This window comes from Eucyclogobius newberryi, unplaced genomic scaffold, assembly GCF_026437365.1.
Source record: "Eucyclogobius newberryi isolate DKJ021-1_F unplaced genomic scaffold, fEucNew1.0.hap1 SCAF_3, whole genome shotgun sequence".
NCBI classification, from domain to species: Eukaryota; Metazoa; Chordata; class Actinopteri; order Gobiiformes; family Gobiidae; genus Eucyclogobius; species Eucyclogobius newberryi.
Genome location: NW_027315945.1, coordinates 36,566,468 through 36,585,074, shown reverse-complemented (window position 1 = coordinate 36,585,074; position 18,607 = coordinate 36,566,468). Strand labels below are relative to the sequence as shown.

General features: G+C 47.0%; 1 protein-coding gene across 1 annotated transcript in view; it reads left to right on the top strand.

Moving 5' to 3' along the window:
* Window positions 1–18,607, top strand: part of ascc3 (activating signal cointegrator 1 complex subunit 3) — a 227,263-nt gene that overhangs the window by 24,334 nt on the left and 184,322 nt on the right. The window contains exon 5 of the mRNA XM_072461519.1: window positions 13,799–13,916. Coding sequence (XP_072317620.1) covers window positions 13,799–13,916 — 118 coding nt within the window. The remainder of the gene's footprint in view (window positions 1–13,798; window positions 13,917–18,607) is intronic.

The following is an 18,607-nucleotide window of genomic DNA, read 5'->3' as shown; positions in this document are numbered from 1 at the left end:
AGCTATTCGGAGCTAAGTTGTAAGCTAAACTTTGCTATGTTATCGGGTTATTTTTCGGCATGGGTTGGCCCGTGGGTTGTATGGGTCGTGCTTTGTGTGTGTTTTATGGTGCTAAACCGGCTGTTGGCGCCACAGCCTGGAGCTAAACGCAGCTATTCGGAGCTAAGTTGTAAGCTAAACTTTGCTATGTTATCGGGTTATTTTTCGGCGAGGGAAGAGAAAAAAACTACAACTCCCGATACCACTTCTGGTCACGTGGCTTACGTACGTTGCATGTCACGCACGCACTGCGTCACTCGAACCAATCACGCGCTTGCCTGGCCATTATCAGCTTCCTGTGTGTCTCTCTGTGCACGGTGTTGGAAGAGACAACAGGACGGCTGAACCAGGTAAGCTTTGCGACTAAAATACCCGCTTTTAAACTCGAGTGTATGTTTGTTTTGGTGTGCTGTTCTGCAAGTGTTCTGCTTTTACGAGCCGTTTTATCTCAAGTGAGCTAGCTAGCATCGCTAGCCGAGGGCAGATGTCCCAATATCTCCGCGTTTTGCATCTTAAATACACCGTTAACGTCACAATGTGAACTGTTATCTGTGAAGCGTGTTATTCCCATATTACTGTTAACCCTAATCCTTTTATCCCCCTTTTCAGAATTGGCAAAGACACCCTGACTGACATGACCTGTCTCTACGTGAAGTCTGCTAAGGAGCGTGGTAAGTGTAAAACATTATTTTGGTGATTTTCGTGTTTTAATGATTAGAGTATAATTAACCATAAGCAACATCTGTTTTTCAGGTGAGCCTGCAGTTTGTACATCAAGCTTCAGATCACTGTGGAAACAGCTTCTCCCACACATCAGAAGCTGCAGGCCACGCACAGATCATCAGATTATCAAGCGAGCATACATGAAGACCAGGGTTGACACTTTGGAAGACATCGCTGAGGTTAGTTTATATTATTTGACTACTGTAATGTGTAAACATTAATCTGGCAAAACTTCAGTGCTGCTCTCTGCTTAAGATATGTTTCTTCTGTTCTCATTTTTTTACAGTGTCGCCCTTGTCATCAGGTCGTGGAAAACAGCTCTCCTGAGTCTCACCTCAATATCCCACAGCTTGTTGGAACGGCGGATGGCAAAGTGTTTGTCAAGAACTTGGACTGGCAGAAGCATCTGAGTCCCTTCTTCAGACGGCTTCCAAAGATCAAGAGTTATCAGCACTTCAGGTATTTATATTGAAACTCTCACATTGTTAAAAAATATAAATAGTTAATGAGTGTTTTATGTGAAATAGTTAGCCATTTCTTAAATGTCCTGTTATTTGTTTACAGCTTTGATGCCAAGAGCCGAGAGTCACAGCACAGAAGAGTGCACAGACGAAGAAGAGGATGAGGATGTGCTCTCTGATGTAATTGGACTCTGGTGGTGTACATATCATATCTCATATCTCATATCTCATATATTCAAAGCCATGGACCCGTTGCAGTTCGTATACCTGGCCCTGGCATCTGTTTATAAGAGTTCTTCTATTAAGAGTGTTTTTTAAACTTCCTATAAGTTACTGTCCTTTCCCCCTGTATCTACTGCGTTGTAACATTAAAGGCTATCTTATCTTATCTTTTGTTGTTTGTGTTGAATCATTCAGTGCACCATTGTTGGTGCACTGAATCACCTGTGAATTATGTTTATCGACAAATGCAATGAACCCTATTCTCATTCTGATTCTTTGATTCTATTCAGGGCCTTTTGTAATCCAAGTATTTCCATTTTAATATAGTAACTTCTAATTCTGATTCAAGTCCAGTTACCATCAATAACAACACTCCTCTTGAGTCTTGAGTGACAGCTGTAGGGGGAAGGTGGTGTCAGTGTGACAGGGGGGAGGGCTTATCTCAATGAGATGCAAATGAGCCCCCCTGTGACTCTGGGCTCACTCCGGTGAGAAACTTTGGAAGCCGTTTTCTCAGTGAATGGGTTTGAGAGTTGTATACATTCAAATGACCACAACTTACTCAAATATTATCAGATCTACATGAGTGAGACATCATTGGAAAGCTTTGAATTCACACTTTCAGAATCTGTGAATAACTCAAAATGTCTCCGGGTAGACATGTAACTGGATTGGCCACGGTCAGTCACATATCCTCCTTTGGAGACTCGTACACTTCTTTTGCCGCTCGTGTTCTGTTCTGAAGGGTTTTCTGGGATTATTCTGCTTCAGGGTCGTCGTGTCATCGGCATAAAGTCGTTTCATTGTTGTTGTTTACCTTGGCCTGTGTTATTGTCACGTTATTTGTTACCGGCTGCCTCACTTGTGTGTGGAGTACGGAGGGAAGGAATAATGCAATGTGAAGCCCTTTGAGGAACTGGAATGAAAGGCACCGTATAAGACCAAAGTATAGTACACACACACAGGCTGTGCGAGGCCACGTTCTTTGTTGTTGCGCGCCGATTGTCCTGCGCTCGGACGCTTTCGTGCACGTATTGACCTTCACGGACCACTCGAGCTGTAGCCGGGCCGTGACAGTGAGGCCGCCTCGTCCTTGGCCTTTGGAAACCAGCAACTTTTCGATCGATCTGACCCATAACGAATAGATCTGACCCGTGACCCAGTTAGTGTGTGACAGGGTTGCGTTTGCGATTGTTTCTTTGATGGACTTGATAAGTACGTGTCATGTGAACTGTACTTTTTGGACCTTTTAACTGCGCTACAACACTTTTTCCTCATCGAAAACCTGTCTGGAGTTGTATTTAACCTCATTCACGCTTGTTTCATCCACTCTTGTTTGCGAGCTTGTCTTCTCTGCTTCCTCTCTGAGCCTCACAAAAACACTTTGCTTCAAGTATCTCTGGAAGTGCGTAAAGCATCACCAGACTCGCTCCGACTATCACTGCCCCACGATGATTCCCTCTGCTGCCAGTAGATGGAGCGCTAACACCAAATCCCGATGAGGGGGCGCAATTCCCAATTCAGTCCCAAATATCGAGATACCGTCTTCTTTTCAATCCCCCCAAAATAATTAGTCGACAAATAAAACCTTTGACTGATTTATTGACCAAATAGCTAGAGGTTATGCCAGTGAAATACATTTTGTTTTCTATTATTTATCTACAAACACGTGACCTTGACTACGGCGTTACTACTATTTGTGGTTTGGCTTAAATTGCTGACATTTACCATGAAAGAAGTACAACTTTCGCGGCACAAATTGACAATCCGCGGCGCTGCAGATCCATAGCAGGTGATCCGAGCTTTCCTCGCCGCCGTACTGTACCTACTGTTCCTACGGCAGCAGTGGAAATGTCAGCGTCGCAGGGTCACCGGCGAGGAATAACGCCGGGCCGCTCCATTGTCAGCTCTAATGGGCCCGAGTGCGGCGGCCTTTGCACTTTACACCGCCTCACACGGCGCCGGATGCACGCGGCGCCGACGGGACCTCTCACTCCCACCGACACGGCGACTTCTAAAGGCAACGGCGGGAGCACTCGTCTCCAAATGTCAGCTACGTGAGGCACATCTGAACCACGAGAGGGAGGAGGGAAGAGGGAGGAGGGAGGAGGGAGGGAGGGAGGGGAGGAGGGAGGGAGAGGAGGAGGAGAGGGAGGAGGAGGAGGGAGGGGAGGAGGAGGGGGAGGAGGAGGAGGGAGGGGAGGAGGAGGGAGGAGGAGGAGGAGGAGGGAGGGAGAGGAGGAGGAGGGATAGGAGGAGGAGGAGGAGGGATAGGAGGAGGAGGGAGGGGAGGAGGAAGAGGGAGGGGAGGAGGAGGGAGGGGAGGAGGAGGGAGGGGAGGATGGGGGAAGGAGAGGGAGAGGTGAAGGGAGAGGAGGAGGGAGAGGAGAGGAGAAGCGAGGGGAGAGGAGGAGGGAGAGAAGGAGAGGGAGGAAGAGGGTGAGGTAAAGGGAGAGGTAAAGGGAGAGGAGGAGGGAGAGGAGAGGAGGAGGAGGAGGGAGAGGAGGAGAGTGTGGGGAGAGAAAGTTGCACCGTCACACCTGCACCGTCACACCTGCACCGTCGCACCTGCACCGTCGCACCTGCACCGTCACACCTGCAGCCATTGCACCCATTGCACCGGCAAACCTGCACAGTCACACCTGCGCCGTCACACATGCGCCGTCACACCTGCGCCGTCACACCTGCGCCGTCACACCTGCGCCGTCACACCTGCACCCATTGGACCCATTGCACCGGCAAACCTGCACCGGCACACCTGCGCCGTCACACCTGCGCCGTCACACCTGCGCCGTCACACCTGCGCCGTCACACCTGCACCCATTGAACCCATTGCACTGACAAACCTGCACCGACACAGCTGCGCCGGCACAGCTGCGCCGTCACACCTGCGCCGTCACACCTGCGCCGTCACACCTGCGCCGGCACAGCTGCGCCGTCACACTTGCGCCGTCACACCTGCGCTGTCACACCTGCGCCGTCACACCTGCACCCATTGGACCCATTGCACCGGCAAACCTGCGCCATCACACCTGCACCCATCGCACCTGCACCCATCGCACCTGCACCCATTGCACCTGCACCCATTGCACCTGCACCGTCACACCTGCACGGTTACACCTGCACCGTCACACCTGCACCGTCACATCTCGGCCTGTAGCCGTAGCAGCCGTGGAGTTATTACAGCGTAAATGCTTTTGAAAGGATGTGGCTGCGAGGAGCGAGAGTCCATCTGAAGGAGAAACTCATCATCTCACTCTAAGGACACGTTTCACAAGAGTTCATAAAATGGAAAAGAAAATGACTTTGAGCAGGTAAAAGCCGACTGCCCTCTGCGTGGACTCACTGTGACGGTAAAGTGCACTCCAGACTTGGAAATGGAAGGGTCAGTTTTGAGTAAGTCCAGTTGTGCCTTTATGGTTTGACGTGGATGTCATGATTAAATACTCGTGTTTGTTCTATATTCTCGTGTCGCTCCATGTGCTTTGTGGTTTGGAGAGGAAAAGGTTAAGCTGCGTCGTCCTTCACACGCTCAGGAAGTACACGTCTCCCTGGAGACGGCTGCTTTATCATAACGGGGGACTTTATCCCTCTGTGATTCCCCTGCGACTCGTTTTGTGATAGTCTTTTCAGACATTTAGCAGAAAACGGTTCTATTTGTAACATAACGTAATTTCAGTGATCTGAAAGCAAAGAGGAGAGAGTTAAGAGCAGGAATCTTATTACTTATTACTATTATCATATAAATAAAGTTGTTTTTGTTATTTAATATATTTTTCCAGCCATCAACAAATATGTTATTATTCACAAAAAATATGTAGAATCACAGTTTGTTTCCCAAACAAGCTTATATTTTCTAATGCCAGAGAAAAAGCCATTTCTTTCAGTGTGAACGAGTATTTGACCATAGTTCCCCCACACAAACCATAGTTCCCCCACACAAACCATAGTTCCCCCACACAAACCATAGTTCCCCCACACAAACCATAGCTCCCCCACACAAACCATAGCTCCCCCACACAAACCATAGCTCCCCCACACAAACCATAGTTCCCCCACACAAACCATAGTTCCCCCACACAAACCATAGTACAAACCATAGTTCCCCCACACAAACCATAGCTCCCCCACACAAACCATTGTTCCCCCACACAAACCATAGCTCCCCCACACAAACCATAGCTCCCCCACACAAACCGTAGCTCCCCCACACAAACCGTAGTTCCCCCACACAAACCGTAGTTCCCACACACAAACCGTAGCTCCCCCACACAAACCGTAGTTCCCCCACACAAACCGTAGCTCCCCCACACAAACCGTGGCTCCCCCACACAAACCGTAGTTCCCACACACAAACCGTAGCTCCCCCACACAAACCATAGCTCCCCCACTCAAACCATAGTTCCCCCACACAAACCATAGTACAAACCATAGTTCCCCCACACAAACCATAGTTCCCCCACACAAACCATAGTTCCCCCACACAAACCATAGTTCCCACACAAACCATAGTTCCCCCACACAAACCATAGTTCCCCCACACAAACCATAGTACAAACCATAGTTCCCCCACACAAACCATAGTTCCCCCACACAAACCATAGTTCCCCCACACGAACCATAGTTCCCCCACACGAACCATAGTTCCCCCACACAAACCATAGCTCCCCCACACAAACCATAGTTCCCCCACACAAACCATAGTACAAACCATAGTTCCCCCACACAAACCATAGTACAAACCATAGTTCCCCCACACAAACCATAGTTCCCCCACACAAACCATAGTTCCCCCACACAAACCATAGCTCCCCCACACAAACCATAGTTCCCCCACACAAACCATAGTTCCCCCACTCAACCCATAGTTCCCCCACACAAACCATAGCTCCCCCACACAAACCATAGCTCCCCCACACAAACCATAGTACAAACCATAGTTCCCCCACACAAACCATAGCTCCCCCACACAAACCGTAGTTCCCACACACAAACCGTAGCTCCCCCACACAAACCATAGTTCCCCCACACAAACCATAGTTCCCCCACACAAACCATAGTTCCCCCACACAAACCATAGTTCCCCCAAACAAACCATAGCTCCCCCACACAAACCATAGCTCCCCCACACAAACCATAGTTCCCCCACACAAACCATAGTACAAACCATAGTTCCCCCACACAAACCATAGCTCCCCCACACAAACCATAGTTCCCCCACACAAACCATAGTACAAACCATAGCTCCCCCACACAAACCATAGTTCCCCCACACAAACCATAGTACAAACCATAGTTCCCCCACACAAACCATAGTTCCCCCACACAAACCATAGCTCCCCCACACAAACCATAGTTCCCCCACTCAACCCATAGTTCCCCCACACAAACCATAGCTCCCCCACACAAACCATAGCTCCCCCACACAAACCATAGTACAAACCATAGTTCCCCCACACAAACCATAGTTCCCCCACACAAACCATAGTTCCCCCACACAAACCATAGTTCCCCCACACAAACCATAGTTCCCCCACACAAACCATAGCTCCCCCACACAAACCATAGTTCCCCCACACAAACCATAGTTCCCCCACACAAACCATAGCTCCCCCACACAAACCATAGCTCCCCCACACAAACCATAGCTCCCCCACACAAACCATAGCTCCCCCACTCAAACCATAGTTCCCCCACACAAACCATAGCTCCCCCACACAAACCATAGTTCCCCCACACAAACCATAGTTCCCCCACACAAACCATAGCTCCCCCACACAAACCATAGTTCCCCCACACAAACCATAGTTCCCCCACACAAACCATAGCTCCCCCACACAAACCATAGCTCCCCCACACAAACCATAGCTCCCCCACACAAACCATAGCTCCCCCACTCAAACCATAGTTCCCCCACACAAACCATAGCTCCCCCACACAAACCATAGCTCCCCCACACAAACCATAGCTCCCCCACACAAACCATAGCTCCCCCACACAAACCATAGCTCCCCCACTCAAACCATAGCTCCCCCACACAAACCGTAGTTCCCCCACACAAACCGTAGTTCCCACACACAAACCGTAGTTCCCACACACAAACCGTAGCTCCCCCACACAAATCGTAGTTCCCCCACACAAACCATAGCTCCCCCACACAAACCATAGTTCCCCCACACAAACCATAGCTCCCCCACACAAACCATAGCTCCCCCACACAAACCATAGTTCCCCCACACAAACCATAGTTCCCCCACACAAACCATAGCTCCCCCACACAAACCGTAGCTCCCCCACACAAACCGTGGCTCCCCCACACAAACCGTAGTTCCCACACACAAACCGTAGCTCCCCCACACAAACCATAGTTCCCCCACACAAACCATAGTTCCCCCACACGAACCATAGTTCCCCCACACAAACCATAGCTCCCCCACACAAACCATAGCTCCCCCACACAAACCATAGCTCCCCCACACAAACCATAGCTCCCCCACACAAACCATAGCTCCCCCACACAAACCATAGCTCCCCCACACAAACCATAGTTCCCCCACACAAACCATAGTTCCCCCACACAAACCATAGCTCCCCCACACAAACCATAGCTCCCCCACACAAACCATAGCTCCCCCACACAAACCATAGCTCCCCCACACAAACCATAGCTCCCCCACTCAAACCATAGCTCCCCCACACAAACCGTAGTTCCCCCACACAAACCGTAGTTCCCCCACACAAACCGTAGTTCCCACACACAAACCGTAGTTCCCACACACAAACCGTAGCTCCCACACACAAACCGTAGCTCCCACACACAAACCGTAGCTCCCCCACACAAATCGTAGTTCCCCCACACAAACCATAGCTCCCCCACACAAACCATAGCTCCCCCACACAAACCATAGTACAAACCATAGTTCCCCCACACAAACCATAGTTCCCCCACACAAACCATAGCTCCCCCACACAAACCGTAGCTCCCCCACACAAACCGTAGCTCCCCCACACAAACCGTAGCTCCCCCACACAAACCGTAGCTCCCCCACACAAACCGTGGCTCCCCCACACAAACCGTAGTTCCCACACACAAACCGTAGCTCCCCCACACAAACCATAGTTCCCCCACACAAACCATAGTTCCCCCACACAAACCATAGTTCCCCCACACGAACCATAGTTCCCCCACACGAACCATAGTTCCCCCACACAAACCATAGCTCCCCCACACAAACCATAGCTCCCCCACACAAACCATAGTACAAACCATAGTTCCCCCACACAAACCATAGTACAAACCGTAGTTCCCCCACACAAACCATAGTTCCCCCACACAAACCATAGCTCCCCCACACAAACCATAGCTCCCCCACACAAACCATAGTTCCCCCACACAAACCATAGTTCCCCCACTCAACCCACTCAACCCATAGTTCCCCCACACAAACCATAGCTCCCCCACACAAACCATAGCTCCCCCACACAAACCATAGTACAAACCATAGTTCCCCCACACAAACCATAGTTCCCCCACTCAAACCATAGCTCCCCCACACAAACCATAGTTCCCCCACACAAACCATAGTTCCCCCACTCAACCCATAGTTCCCCCACACAAACCATAGTTCCCCCACACAAACCATAGCTCCCCCACACAAACCATAGCTCCCCCACACAAACCATAGCTCCCCCACACAAACCATAGTACAAACCATAGTTCCCCCACACAAACCATAGTTTCCCCACACAAACCATAGCTCCCCCACACAAACCATAGTTCCCCCACACAAACCATAGTTCCCCCACACAAACCATAGTTCCCCCACACAAACCATTGTTCCCCCACACAAACCATAGCTCCCCCACACAAACCATAGCTCCCCCACACAAACCATAGCTCCCCAACACAAACCATAGTTCCCCCACACAAACCATAGTACAAACCATAGTTCCCCCACACAAACCATAGTACAAACCATAGTTCCCCCACACAAACTATAGTTCCCCCACTCAAACCATAGTTCCCCCACACAAACCATAGTTCCCCCACACAAACCATAGTTCCCCCACACAAACCATAGTTCCCCCACACAAACCATAGCTCCCCCACACAAACCATAGCTCCCCCACACAAACCATAGTTCCCCCACACAAACCATAGCTCCCCCACACAAACCATAGTTCCCCCACACAAACCATAGTTCCCCCACACAAACCATAGTTCCCCCACACAAACCATAGCTCCCCCACACAAACCATAGTTCCCCCACACAAACAATAGTTCCCCCACACAAACCATAGCTCCCCCACACAAACCATAGTTCCCCCACACAAACCATAGTTCCCCCACACAAACCATAGCTCCATACCTCCCCCACACAAACCATAGTTCCCCCACACAAACCATAGCTCCCCCACACACACCATAGTACAAACCATAGTTCCCCCACACAAACCATAGTACAAACCATAGTTCCCCCACACAAATCATAGTACAAACCATAGTTCCCCCACACAAACCATAGTTCCTCCACACAAACCCCATAGCTCCCCCACTCAAACCATAGCTCCCCCACTCAAACCATAGTTCCCCCACACAAACCATAGTACAAACCATAGTTCCCCCACACAAACCATAGTTCCCCCACACAAACCATAGTTCCCCCACACAAACCATAGTACAAACCATAGTTCCCCCACACAAACCATAGCTCCCCCACACAAACCATAGTACAAACCATAGTTCCCCCACACAAACCATAGTTCCCCCACACAAACCATAGTTCCCCCACACAAACCATAGCTCCCCCATACAACCCATAGTTCCCCCACACAAACCATAGTACAAACCATAGTTCCCCCACTCAAACCATAGCTCTCCCACACAAACCATAGCTCCCCCACTCAAACCATAGCTCCCCCACTCAAACCATAGTTCCCCCACACAAACCATAGTACAAACCATAGTTCCCCCACACAAACCATAGTTCCCCCACACAAACCATAGTTCCCACACAAACCATAGTTCCCCCACACAAACCATAGTTCCCCCACACAAACCATAGTACAAACCATAGTTCCCCCACACAAACCATAGTTCCCCCACACAAAGCATAGCTCCCCCACACAAACCAAAGCTCCCCCACACAAACCATAGTACAAACCATAGTTCCCCCACACAAACAATAGTTCCCCCACACAAACCATAGCTCCCCCACACAAACCATAGTTCCCCCACACAAACCATAGTTCCCCCACACAAACCATAGTTCCCCCACACAAACCATAGCTCCATAGCCCCCCCACACAAACCATAGTTCCCCCACACAAACCATAGTTCCCCCACACACACCATAGTACAAACCATAGTTCCCCCACACAAACCATAGTACAAACCATAGTTCCCCCACACAAATCATAGTACAAACCATAGTTCCCCCACACAAACCATAGTTCCCCCACACAAACCATAGTACAAACCATAGTTCCCCCACACAAACCATAGTTCCCCCACACAAACCATAGTTCCCCCACACAAACCATAGCTCCCCCACTCAACCCATAGTTCCCCCACACAAACCATAGTACAAACAATAGTTCCCCCACTCAAACCATAGCTCCCCCACACAAACCATAGCTCCCCCACTCAAACCATAGTTCCCCCACACAAACCATAGTACAAACCATAGTTCCCCCACACAAACCATAGTTCCCCCACACAAACCATAGTTCCCCCACACAAACCATAGTTCCCACACAAACCATAGTTCCCCCACACAAACCATAGTTCCCCCACACAAACCATAGTACAAACCATAGTTCCCCCACACAAACCATAGTTCCCCCACACAAACCATAGTTCCCCCACACAAACCATAGTTCCCCCACACAAACCATAGTTCCCCCACACAAACCATAGTTCCCCCACACGGACCATAGTTCCCCCACATAAACCATAGTTCCCCCACACAAACCATAGCTCCCCCACACAAACCATAGCTCCCCCACACAAACCATTGTCCCCCCACATAAACCATAGTTCCCCCACACAAACCATAGTTCCCCCACACAAACCATAGTTCCCCCATATAAACCATAGTTCCCCCACACAAACCATTGCTCCCCCACACAAACCATAGTTCCCCCACACAAACCATAGCTCCCCCACACAAACCATAGTTCCCCCACACAAACCATAGTTCCCCCACACAAACCATAGTTCCCCCACACAAACCATAGTTCCCCACACAAACCATAGTTCCCCCACACAAAGTAGTTAGTAGTTAGGAGAAAAAATGTAAATTTCGAAATAAAATGTTCTCCATGAGGGATTAGTACCCATGATCTCCTACGCCACAAGCCATGTCCTTAACCACCAGGCTGCGAGACAGTAAATGTACCTCCCTCACCTACCAGCAAAATGGTGAAGACGCCTTGTCTCTAACCGCAAGTGATTTGGGCCGCCACATTGGACTTGGTTACTTCCGTACAGATAACTTCCGTTCCGATGGCGTCTATGTGCCAGTGCTGACCATAGCTTTCCCCCACACAGACCATAGTTCCCCCACACAGACCATAGTTCCCCCACACAAACCGGGTCTCCAGCAGCAGTGGTGCACACAGTTCCCCCACACAAACCGGGTGCCCTCCACAAAGGCTGGCCTTGCATCAAAGCGTCCCACCGCGCTGACGACTGCTTCCCCAGAGACGCCCGTCCTGGAGAGCACCTCGTCCTGAAGAGCACCTCGTCCTGAAGAGCACCTCGTCCTGAAGAGCACCTCGTTCTGAAGAGCATCTCGTCCTGAAGAGCACCTCGTCCTGAAGAGCACCTCGTCCTGAAGAGCACCTCGTCCTGAAGAGCACCTCGTCCTGAAGAGCACCTCGTCCTGAAGAGCACCTCCTCTTGAAACCAGCTTTCAAAGGGAAAAAACTCATTGTATTGTTTGTCACAGGTGCAAATTACATACCTCCAGTTCCACCATTTTCCAATTAAAAGAGTAGCAACTTTATCACGGCCCGCCGCTCCGCAGACGTGGCTCCTCACAGTGATATTGATGAATGCTCTGTCAGGTCCGTATTATGCCTTTAATTGTGCCCGGGCTCGTGCTTGTTGTGTTGCTGTCACACGGTAAGTGCCAGGTGGCGGTGTTTGGGAGGCTGAGCGGCGCCCGAGCAGATTCTGCTGCAGACGGGAGGTAATTAGCAGCTGTTCAGCCCGAGCGCTGCAGACTGAGCCGAGCTGCCGTGTTTGTGGGACTGAAACTCCTGGCTATTTACACAATGTCTTATTTTTATCCATTATAATAACTTAATAACTAAAAATAATTAAACTAAATAAAGCACTGTGTGATCCAAAATATGATATATGATATGATGCACATATATATATATATATATATATATATATATATATATATATATATATATATATATAATGTAACCAGCTCTATATGTTTGATCATGTGTGGCATTGAGGTGGGATCGAGGTGGGATCAGGGTGGCGTCGAGGTGGCATTATTCTTGAATTCTGAACTCAAAGCGGACTTCCAAAGTAAAAAATACGGCGCAACATGCAGCTCCTAAGTGGAGCTTTCCATAATTAGTGCTTTTTGCGAACAGCATTATTTGGACGGTGTGTTTTCAAATCCTGTCTAAAAGCCTGGCCTCTGCCCCGTCTCCGCTGCCAGGCTTCACTTTTGTCTCTCTTCTTTCAGCCTCTTAGTTCCACAGTGATCCTTCTTCTTCTTCTTCTTCTTTGGTGTTTTATGGTTGGTATCCAAGTGTTACATTACCGCCATCTACTGTAGTTGTAAGTCTTAGACTTTAGACTTTATTCTCTAGACTTTATTCTTTCCAAAGGTGCTTTTTCCGCCATCTACTTTTTTGCTCTTTAGACTTTATTCTTTCTCCACCGGCCCTACTGCAGTTTCTTCTTCTTCTATCCAAGTGTTGCATTACCGCCACCCAGTGTAGTTGTACATCTTCTGTAGTTGTACATCTTCTGTAGTTGTACATCTTCTGTAGTTGTACATCTTCTGTAGTTGTACATCTTCTGTAGTTGTACGTCTTCAAACCACGTGCTCCACGCCACACTGTCAAAAAAATAAAAATACAAAATACATAAATAAAGAGAACGAGAGGGAGAAGGAAGAAAGAGAGAGAAGGAGAGAGCCACAGTGATCCTGACACAAAGCACATATGCGCTCATGATGCGGGCAGAAGCTCAGAGGACAGTGATCGCTGCGAAGCAAAGATGCAGAAAAGTGCTGAACATTGTCCTCTACGTTTAAAGTTCTTCCTGTGCATGTGTGAACGCTTCATTGATCCCGCTCTCTCTCTGTGGCTGTCTCCAGCTGTTCGAGCTGCTGGGCCCCGAGGGACTGGAGATGATCTCTGTGCTGCTGCAGAAGAGGAGCTCCATCGTGGACTCCCTGCTCAGTGCTCCTGCTGACAGAGCGCCATCCGCAGGAGGTGAGGCTCAAGCACCCAACCGCTCCTGCCCCCAAGCTCCTTTTATCTAGCTATATTTAATTATTCAGACAATTGGCACTAGAATAGACGTACAAAACAACAAAGAAGGTGAATATTTGACATTTGTTCTAGTAAATGTCTTGGCTGAAATGGATTTAAATTATAAACTGTACAGTAAAAACAATCTTAAAAGTTGTACCGAGACTTTTAGTCTGTATATTTACCGTATTTTCTGGACTATAAGTCGCACCGGAGTATAAGTCGCACCAGCCAAAGAGTATGAAATAAGGTTGTAAGTGTGAAAATAACAAATAATATCACATATAAGTCGCTCCGGAGTATATCAGTATAAATATAAGAATAAGTCGCACCCCGGCCAAAACTATGAAAAAAGGTGCAACTTATAGTCCGGAAAATACGGTAATAGAGAAGAAAAAAAATAATAATGTCGCACTGGAGTATAAATTGCATTTTGGGGGTGGAAAAATGCAGTTTAAAATAATAACTATTATTTTAAACTGCATTTAGAGAACATGGTGAATAGGTGTACGTATGCTAACGCTAACACCTTCAGCTACATGACACACAGACAGAACTGTGGTAAGTGTCTGGTATGTTAACGTAACATATGAACAGTTATTCAGATAACTATAGCATAAAGAACATGCTAACAAGTTTAGCAAAGCATCAGTTTTACCCCAAATCACTAAATCCATTGAATTCTTCTTCCTCTGTGTCACTTCTAAACAACTCCACAAACTCCAGAGGAAGAGGAAGTGCAGATTCTTCTTCTGCGTCGCTTAGAGCCTAGAGCGCCCTCTTGTGGTTGCCAGTGTGAAAATAATCAACATGTGAAATGCAGTGGGAAAATAACAGATAATATCACATATAAGTCGCTCTGGAGTATAAGTCGCAAGTATGAAAAAAACTGCGATATCTAGTCCGGAAACCTGTACAATAAAAACAATCGAAAAAGTTGTACCAAGATATTTAGACTGTATATTTAGTGATTTTCCAGTTACAGTTGAACGTCTCCTGCTTGTTTTCGATTCGCTGCCCTACTTTTCTTCAACGAAGTAAACAAGATTCTTCACGTTCCTCCGTTTAAAAGCCCTCGTCGCTCTCATCTCTCCTCTTTGCCGCGCATAATTACACGCCGGGCCCCGCTCCCAACCGCTAATAGACTCTCTTGAGCGAGTTATTGTACACAGAGGTCACCGCCGTTCCGCCCATCGCCGCCGCCGCCGCCGTTCCCCCCCGCCGGCCCGCGATATCACACGCCCCGACCACAACAGAGCCGTCACTTTTGTATCTCTCGAATCGCTCGCGCCGTTTGATGCTATAATCAGAGCCCATCTTTCACAACGTAAGAGGCGAGAAGATTGCGCTGGATGCCTCGTTCTCCCTCCCCCTCCTCTCTCCTCCGATAAGGGGCCGTCATTACCGCGGCGATGATGGGCGTCTTTGAAGAGTCCGCCGAGAGACCGAGAGACGCGATCCCGTGTCATCCGATAGCGCCGGTCCAGAGGCTCGACAATAGCGGACATGATTGTTGTGTAATATCTATAGAAAGAGAAATAACATCGCACTTGTAATATCCTCCCTTTTATAATGGAGCTTAATTTGTCGGGGAGCAGCAAATAAATTACCCCATTAATCTAGAAAGGGCCGCACGGTACAGATGAGCCACGGGTTTTTATTAAATGTGGACTGGAAATGATGAAGCCCGTCGATGGAGTGTGATAGTGGCACTTGTTATGGTTTAATAACTCATCTTTTTAAGAATGTGCTACGGTCCTGAAATGTACATCTTTTCATAACGTTGGAGCGTTTGCTGAATGAACACAGGCCGGTAGATTAAAGGACACACATTGGCTCTTCAGGACCTTTAATGTGGCATCTCACAATTCGGAACCTAAACTAATGGATCTACCTTTCTTGATCTTGAACAAATCAGCCTTTAATTAAATTTAATTTAATTGTCTTTAATGGTTATTTAATTTATTTAATTGTCTTTAATGGTTATTTAATTTATTTAATTTATTTAATTTATTTAATTTATTTAATTTATTTAATTTATTTAATTTATTTAATTTATTTTATTTATTTTTTCAAACAAATCTGCATTTTCAGTCAGTCTGCTTTTATAGAGCTCAAAATGTTCTGGTCCACCTGGTGATGTCACGAGGTAGGTTTCGTGTTGGATTGTTTCACTGTTCAAACTCCATAGACGCTCTTAATTTGCCTTATTTAAGCTGCTTTAGCACAGAGTTCAATCATTTCAGCGACGTCAGATCGGTAATACATCTTCTCTTACTTATCTCGTACCGATCCTCTCGTTTAGATGAAATGATTAAACTAAAAGGATATTCTCAATCCGCCTCGTAACGGTTAAAAAAACAGAATAAATAATTTCTCACTCGTTGGAATACTTTTTAAATGCGTCGCGAAAGATCACAGTGAAAGCGGTAAACAAACGTCACCTCTCAGCTCTCGTCTCCATGGAGATGCTTTTGCCTCGCCCGGAATGTTCCACCGCCTGGCATTCAGCGTGTCTATTGCACTTCACAAACCTCTCCACAGATCTGACCTGTAACCTGGCCCTGCTGCCACCCACTGCTCGTCTCTATGCGTCTTGTATGCATCACATCGGCTACAAGCTTTGTTTTGTAACTATGTGTGATTGCATTGTCCCTGTCAAATTGAAAAATTGAAAAAAAATTTAAAAATAAAAATGCAGCTGGACAGGTTTATATGATACTGCGGAACATTCAAGGGGACACGTTACATAATGCACCCTTATATGACACATGATCAATATTCACAGCTGTAAACCGGCCCAAAGCTCTTATTTTCGTGTTCTGAAATGCGACGCTTGTCTTGGCGTGCGTCCCCGTGGCGACGTTAGCCGCCGTACGTAGCATGAGTAATTCCCTTCTCTGCCACTTCACTTCCAATCCCCCCCAAAAGCCCATTACCTATAGATTGGCCTTTCTCTTCAAAGCGATTGTTCATTATTTCTCCCACGTCTGCGGCGCTATCTGCCCCTGCCGTGATAAGGACCATCATGCTTTGGCCTCCCTGGAGACGGCTCCTCGCCGTCGCTCATGAATAAGAGAAACGTTGCGGTAACGGATCCGAACAGGTGAACGGTGAAAGTAAATTTTCTGCAAACTACGACCTCAGCTTTGTCCGAATCCCCCCCGTCCGAGCCCCCGTATCGTCCCGAGTCGGACCCTCACGTTCACTACTTCCTCGTCGACGCCGGTCATGTGACTCCTGCGTCTGGGTGAAAAAAGTAAGCTAAACTCTGGTAAAAACAGATTTGAAGATGCGGACAGGTCGGACGACTCATTGAGCTGAAATGCAGTTAAGATAAATATATTTTGACAAGTAAAAAAAAACAGCTTAAAATTACCCAAAAAATTAACACAACAGCAATTTTTTTGGGTTTATAAAGTCACTTCCTGTTTGTAATTGATTATATCACACTAGGAAATTACCCAGCAAGCACTGGGCCAAACTCATCTAAAATCAAAATTGTCTTTTATTTCATAAATGAGAGCGACTTTATTTTGTTGAATTAATATTTAGAGATAAACATGCATAAACTTTGACTTCTAGAGATTTTTCAACGTTTTCTCCACAAATACCTGCTCGATTGGTGTAAAATTATCATTTATATGTACAACACGTATAAATACACCAAATAAAATCAAAATTAGAAAATCATAAAAATCTGTCATAGGTACTTTAAATCTGTACACATTTATGGACTAATATGAATTATGTTTTTCTTTTTCCATGCATCTCACATTAATGACTGGATTATTAATCTTTTTGTCTGAATCAGCTTGTGTCTTTTTAATCGAAGTCCAGTCTTGAGTCAGTAAAAGCCGGCAATTTGGAGCAGAGTTCAGATTTCAGAAGAATAAATAGGAAATAAAAAGTCTGTCTTAATATTTTTTTACAGTTTATCAATACTGACAGACAAAGAAAAAAAATGATAAAAAATTGAGATTGAAACATGTTGAACTTAAAAAAACAAAAACAAAAATGAAAAATTAAATATATATAAACAAAAGAAAATCGAGATTGATCATTATGAGGAAAAAAAGTTGTTAAGTGCGAGCAACTTGTCCTGACATTTCAATGCTCTTCATGTCTAGAATGTTCCATAGTAACCTTGTTTATCTCCATGGAGACGGGCAGGTGGCTCTACCAGGCATTCCTGACTTCTGAAAACATAGATTAACGATGGTAAACTCTGCGCTCAACCTGCAGTAATTATGACAAACATAAAATCCGAATTACTCATGAAAACGAGCGCTAAACAACAAGTTCTCAACACACGCGACATTCACAGACGCTGACGCAAAGTTCTTTTAGCTTCAGGGCTCAATATAACGACGTATTGTGAAATAAATCTGCTGTGAGACACTTTAGATTGATCAAAAGTATTTATTCTTTAATTATGTCATGTTATCCTTTGCACCGCTTCCACTCCTCGCCTGGTGTGACTTTTCATTGTGCCAAAGTTTTGATTCAAACAAATCCTACTTCGCCGACAGTTTTTTGAGATTAGCGTTTCCATGGAGACACGAGCGGAGTCAGGAGGGGTTAAAAAGCCTGATTAAATTTCTCAGTCTTTGCGCGGCATCGGGAGGAGCAGGCTTTAGAGGGGGAAGCCT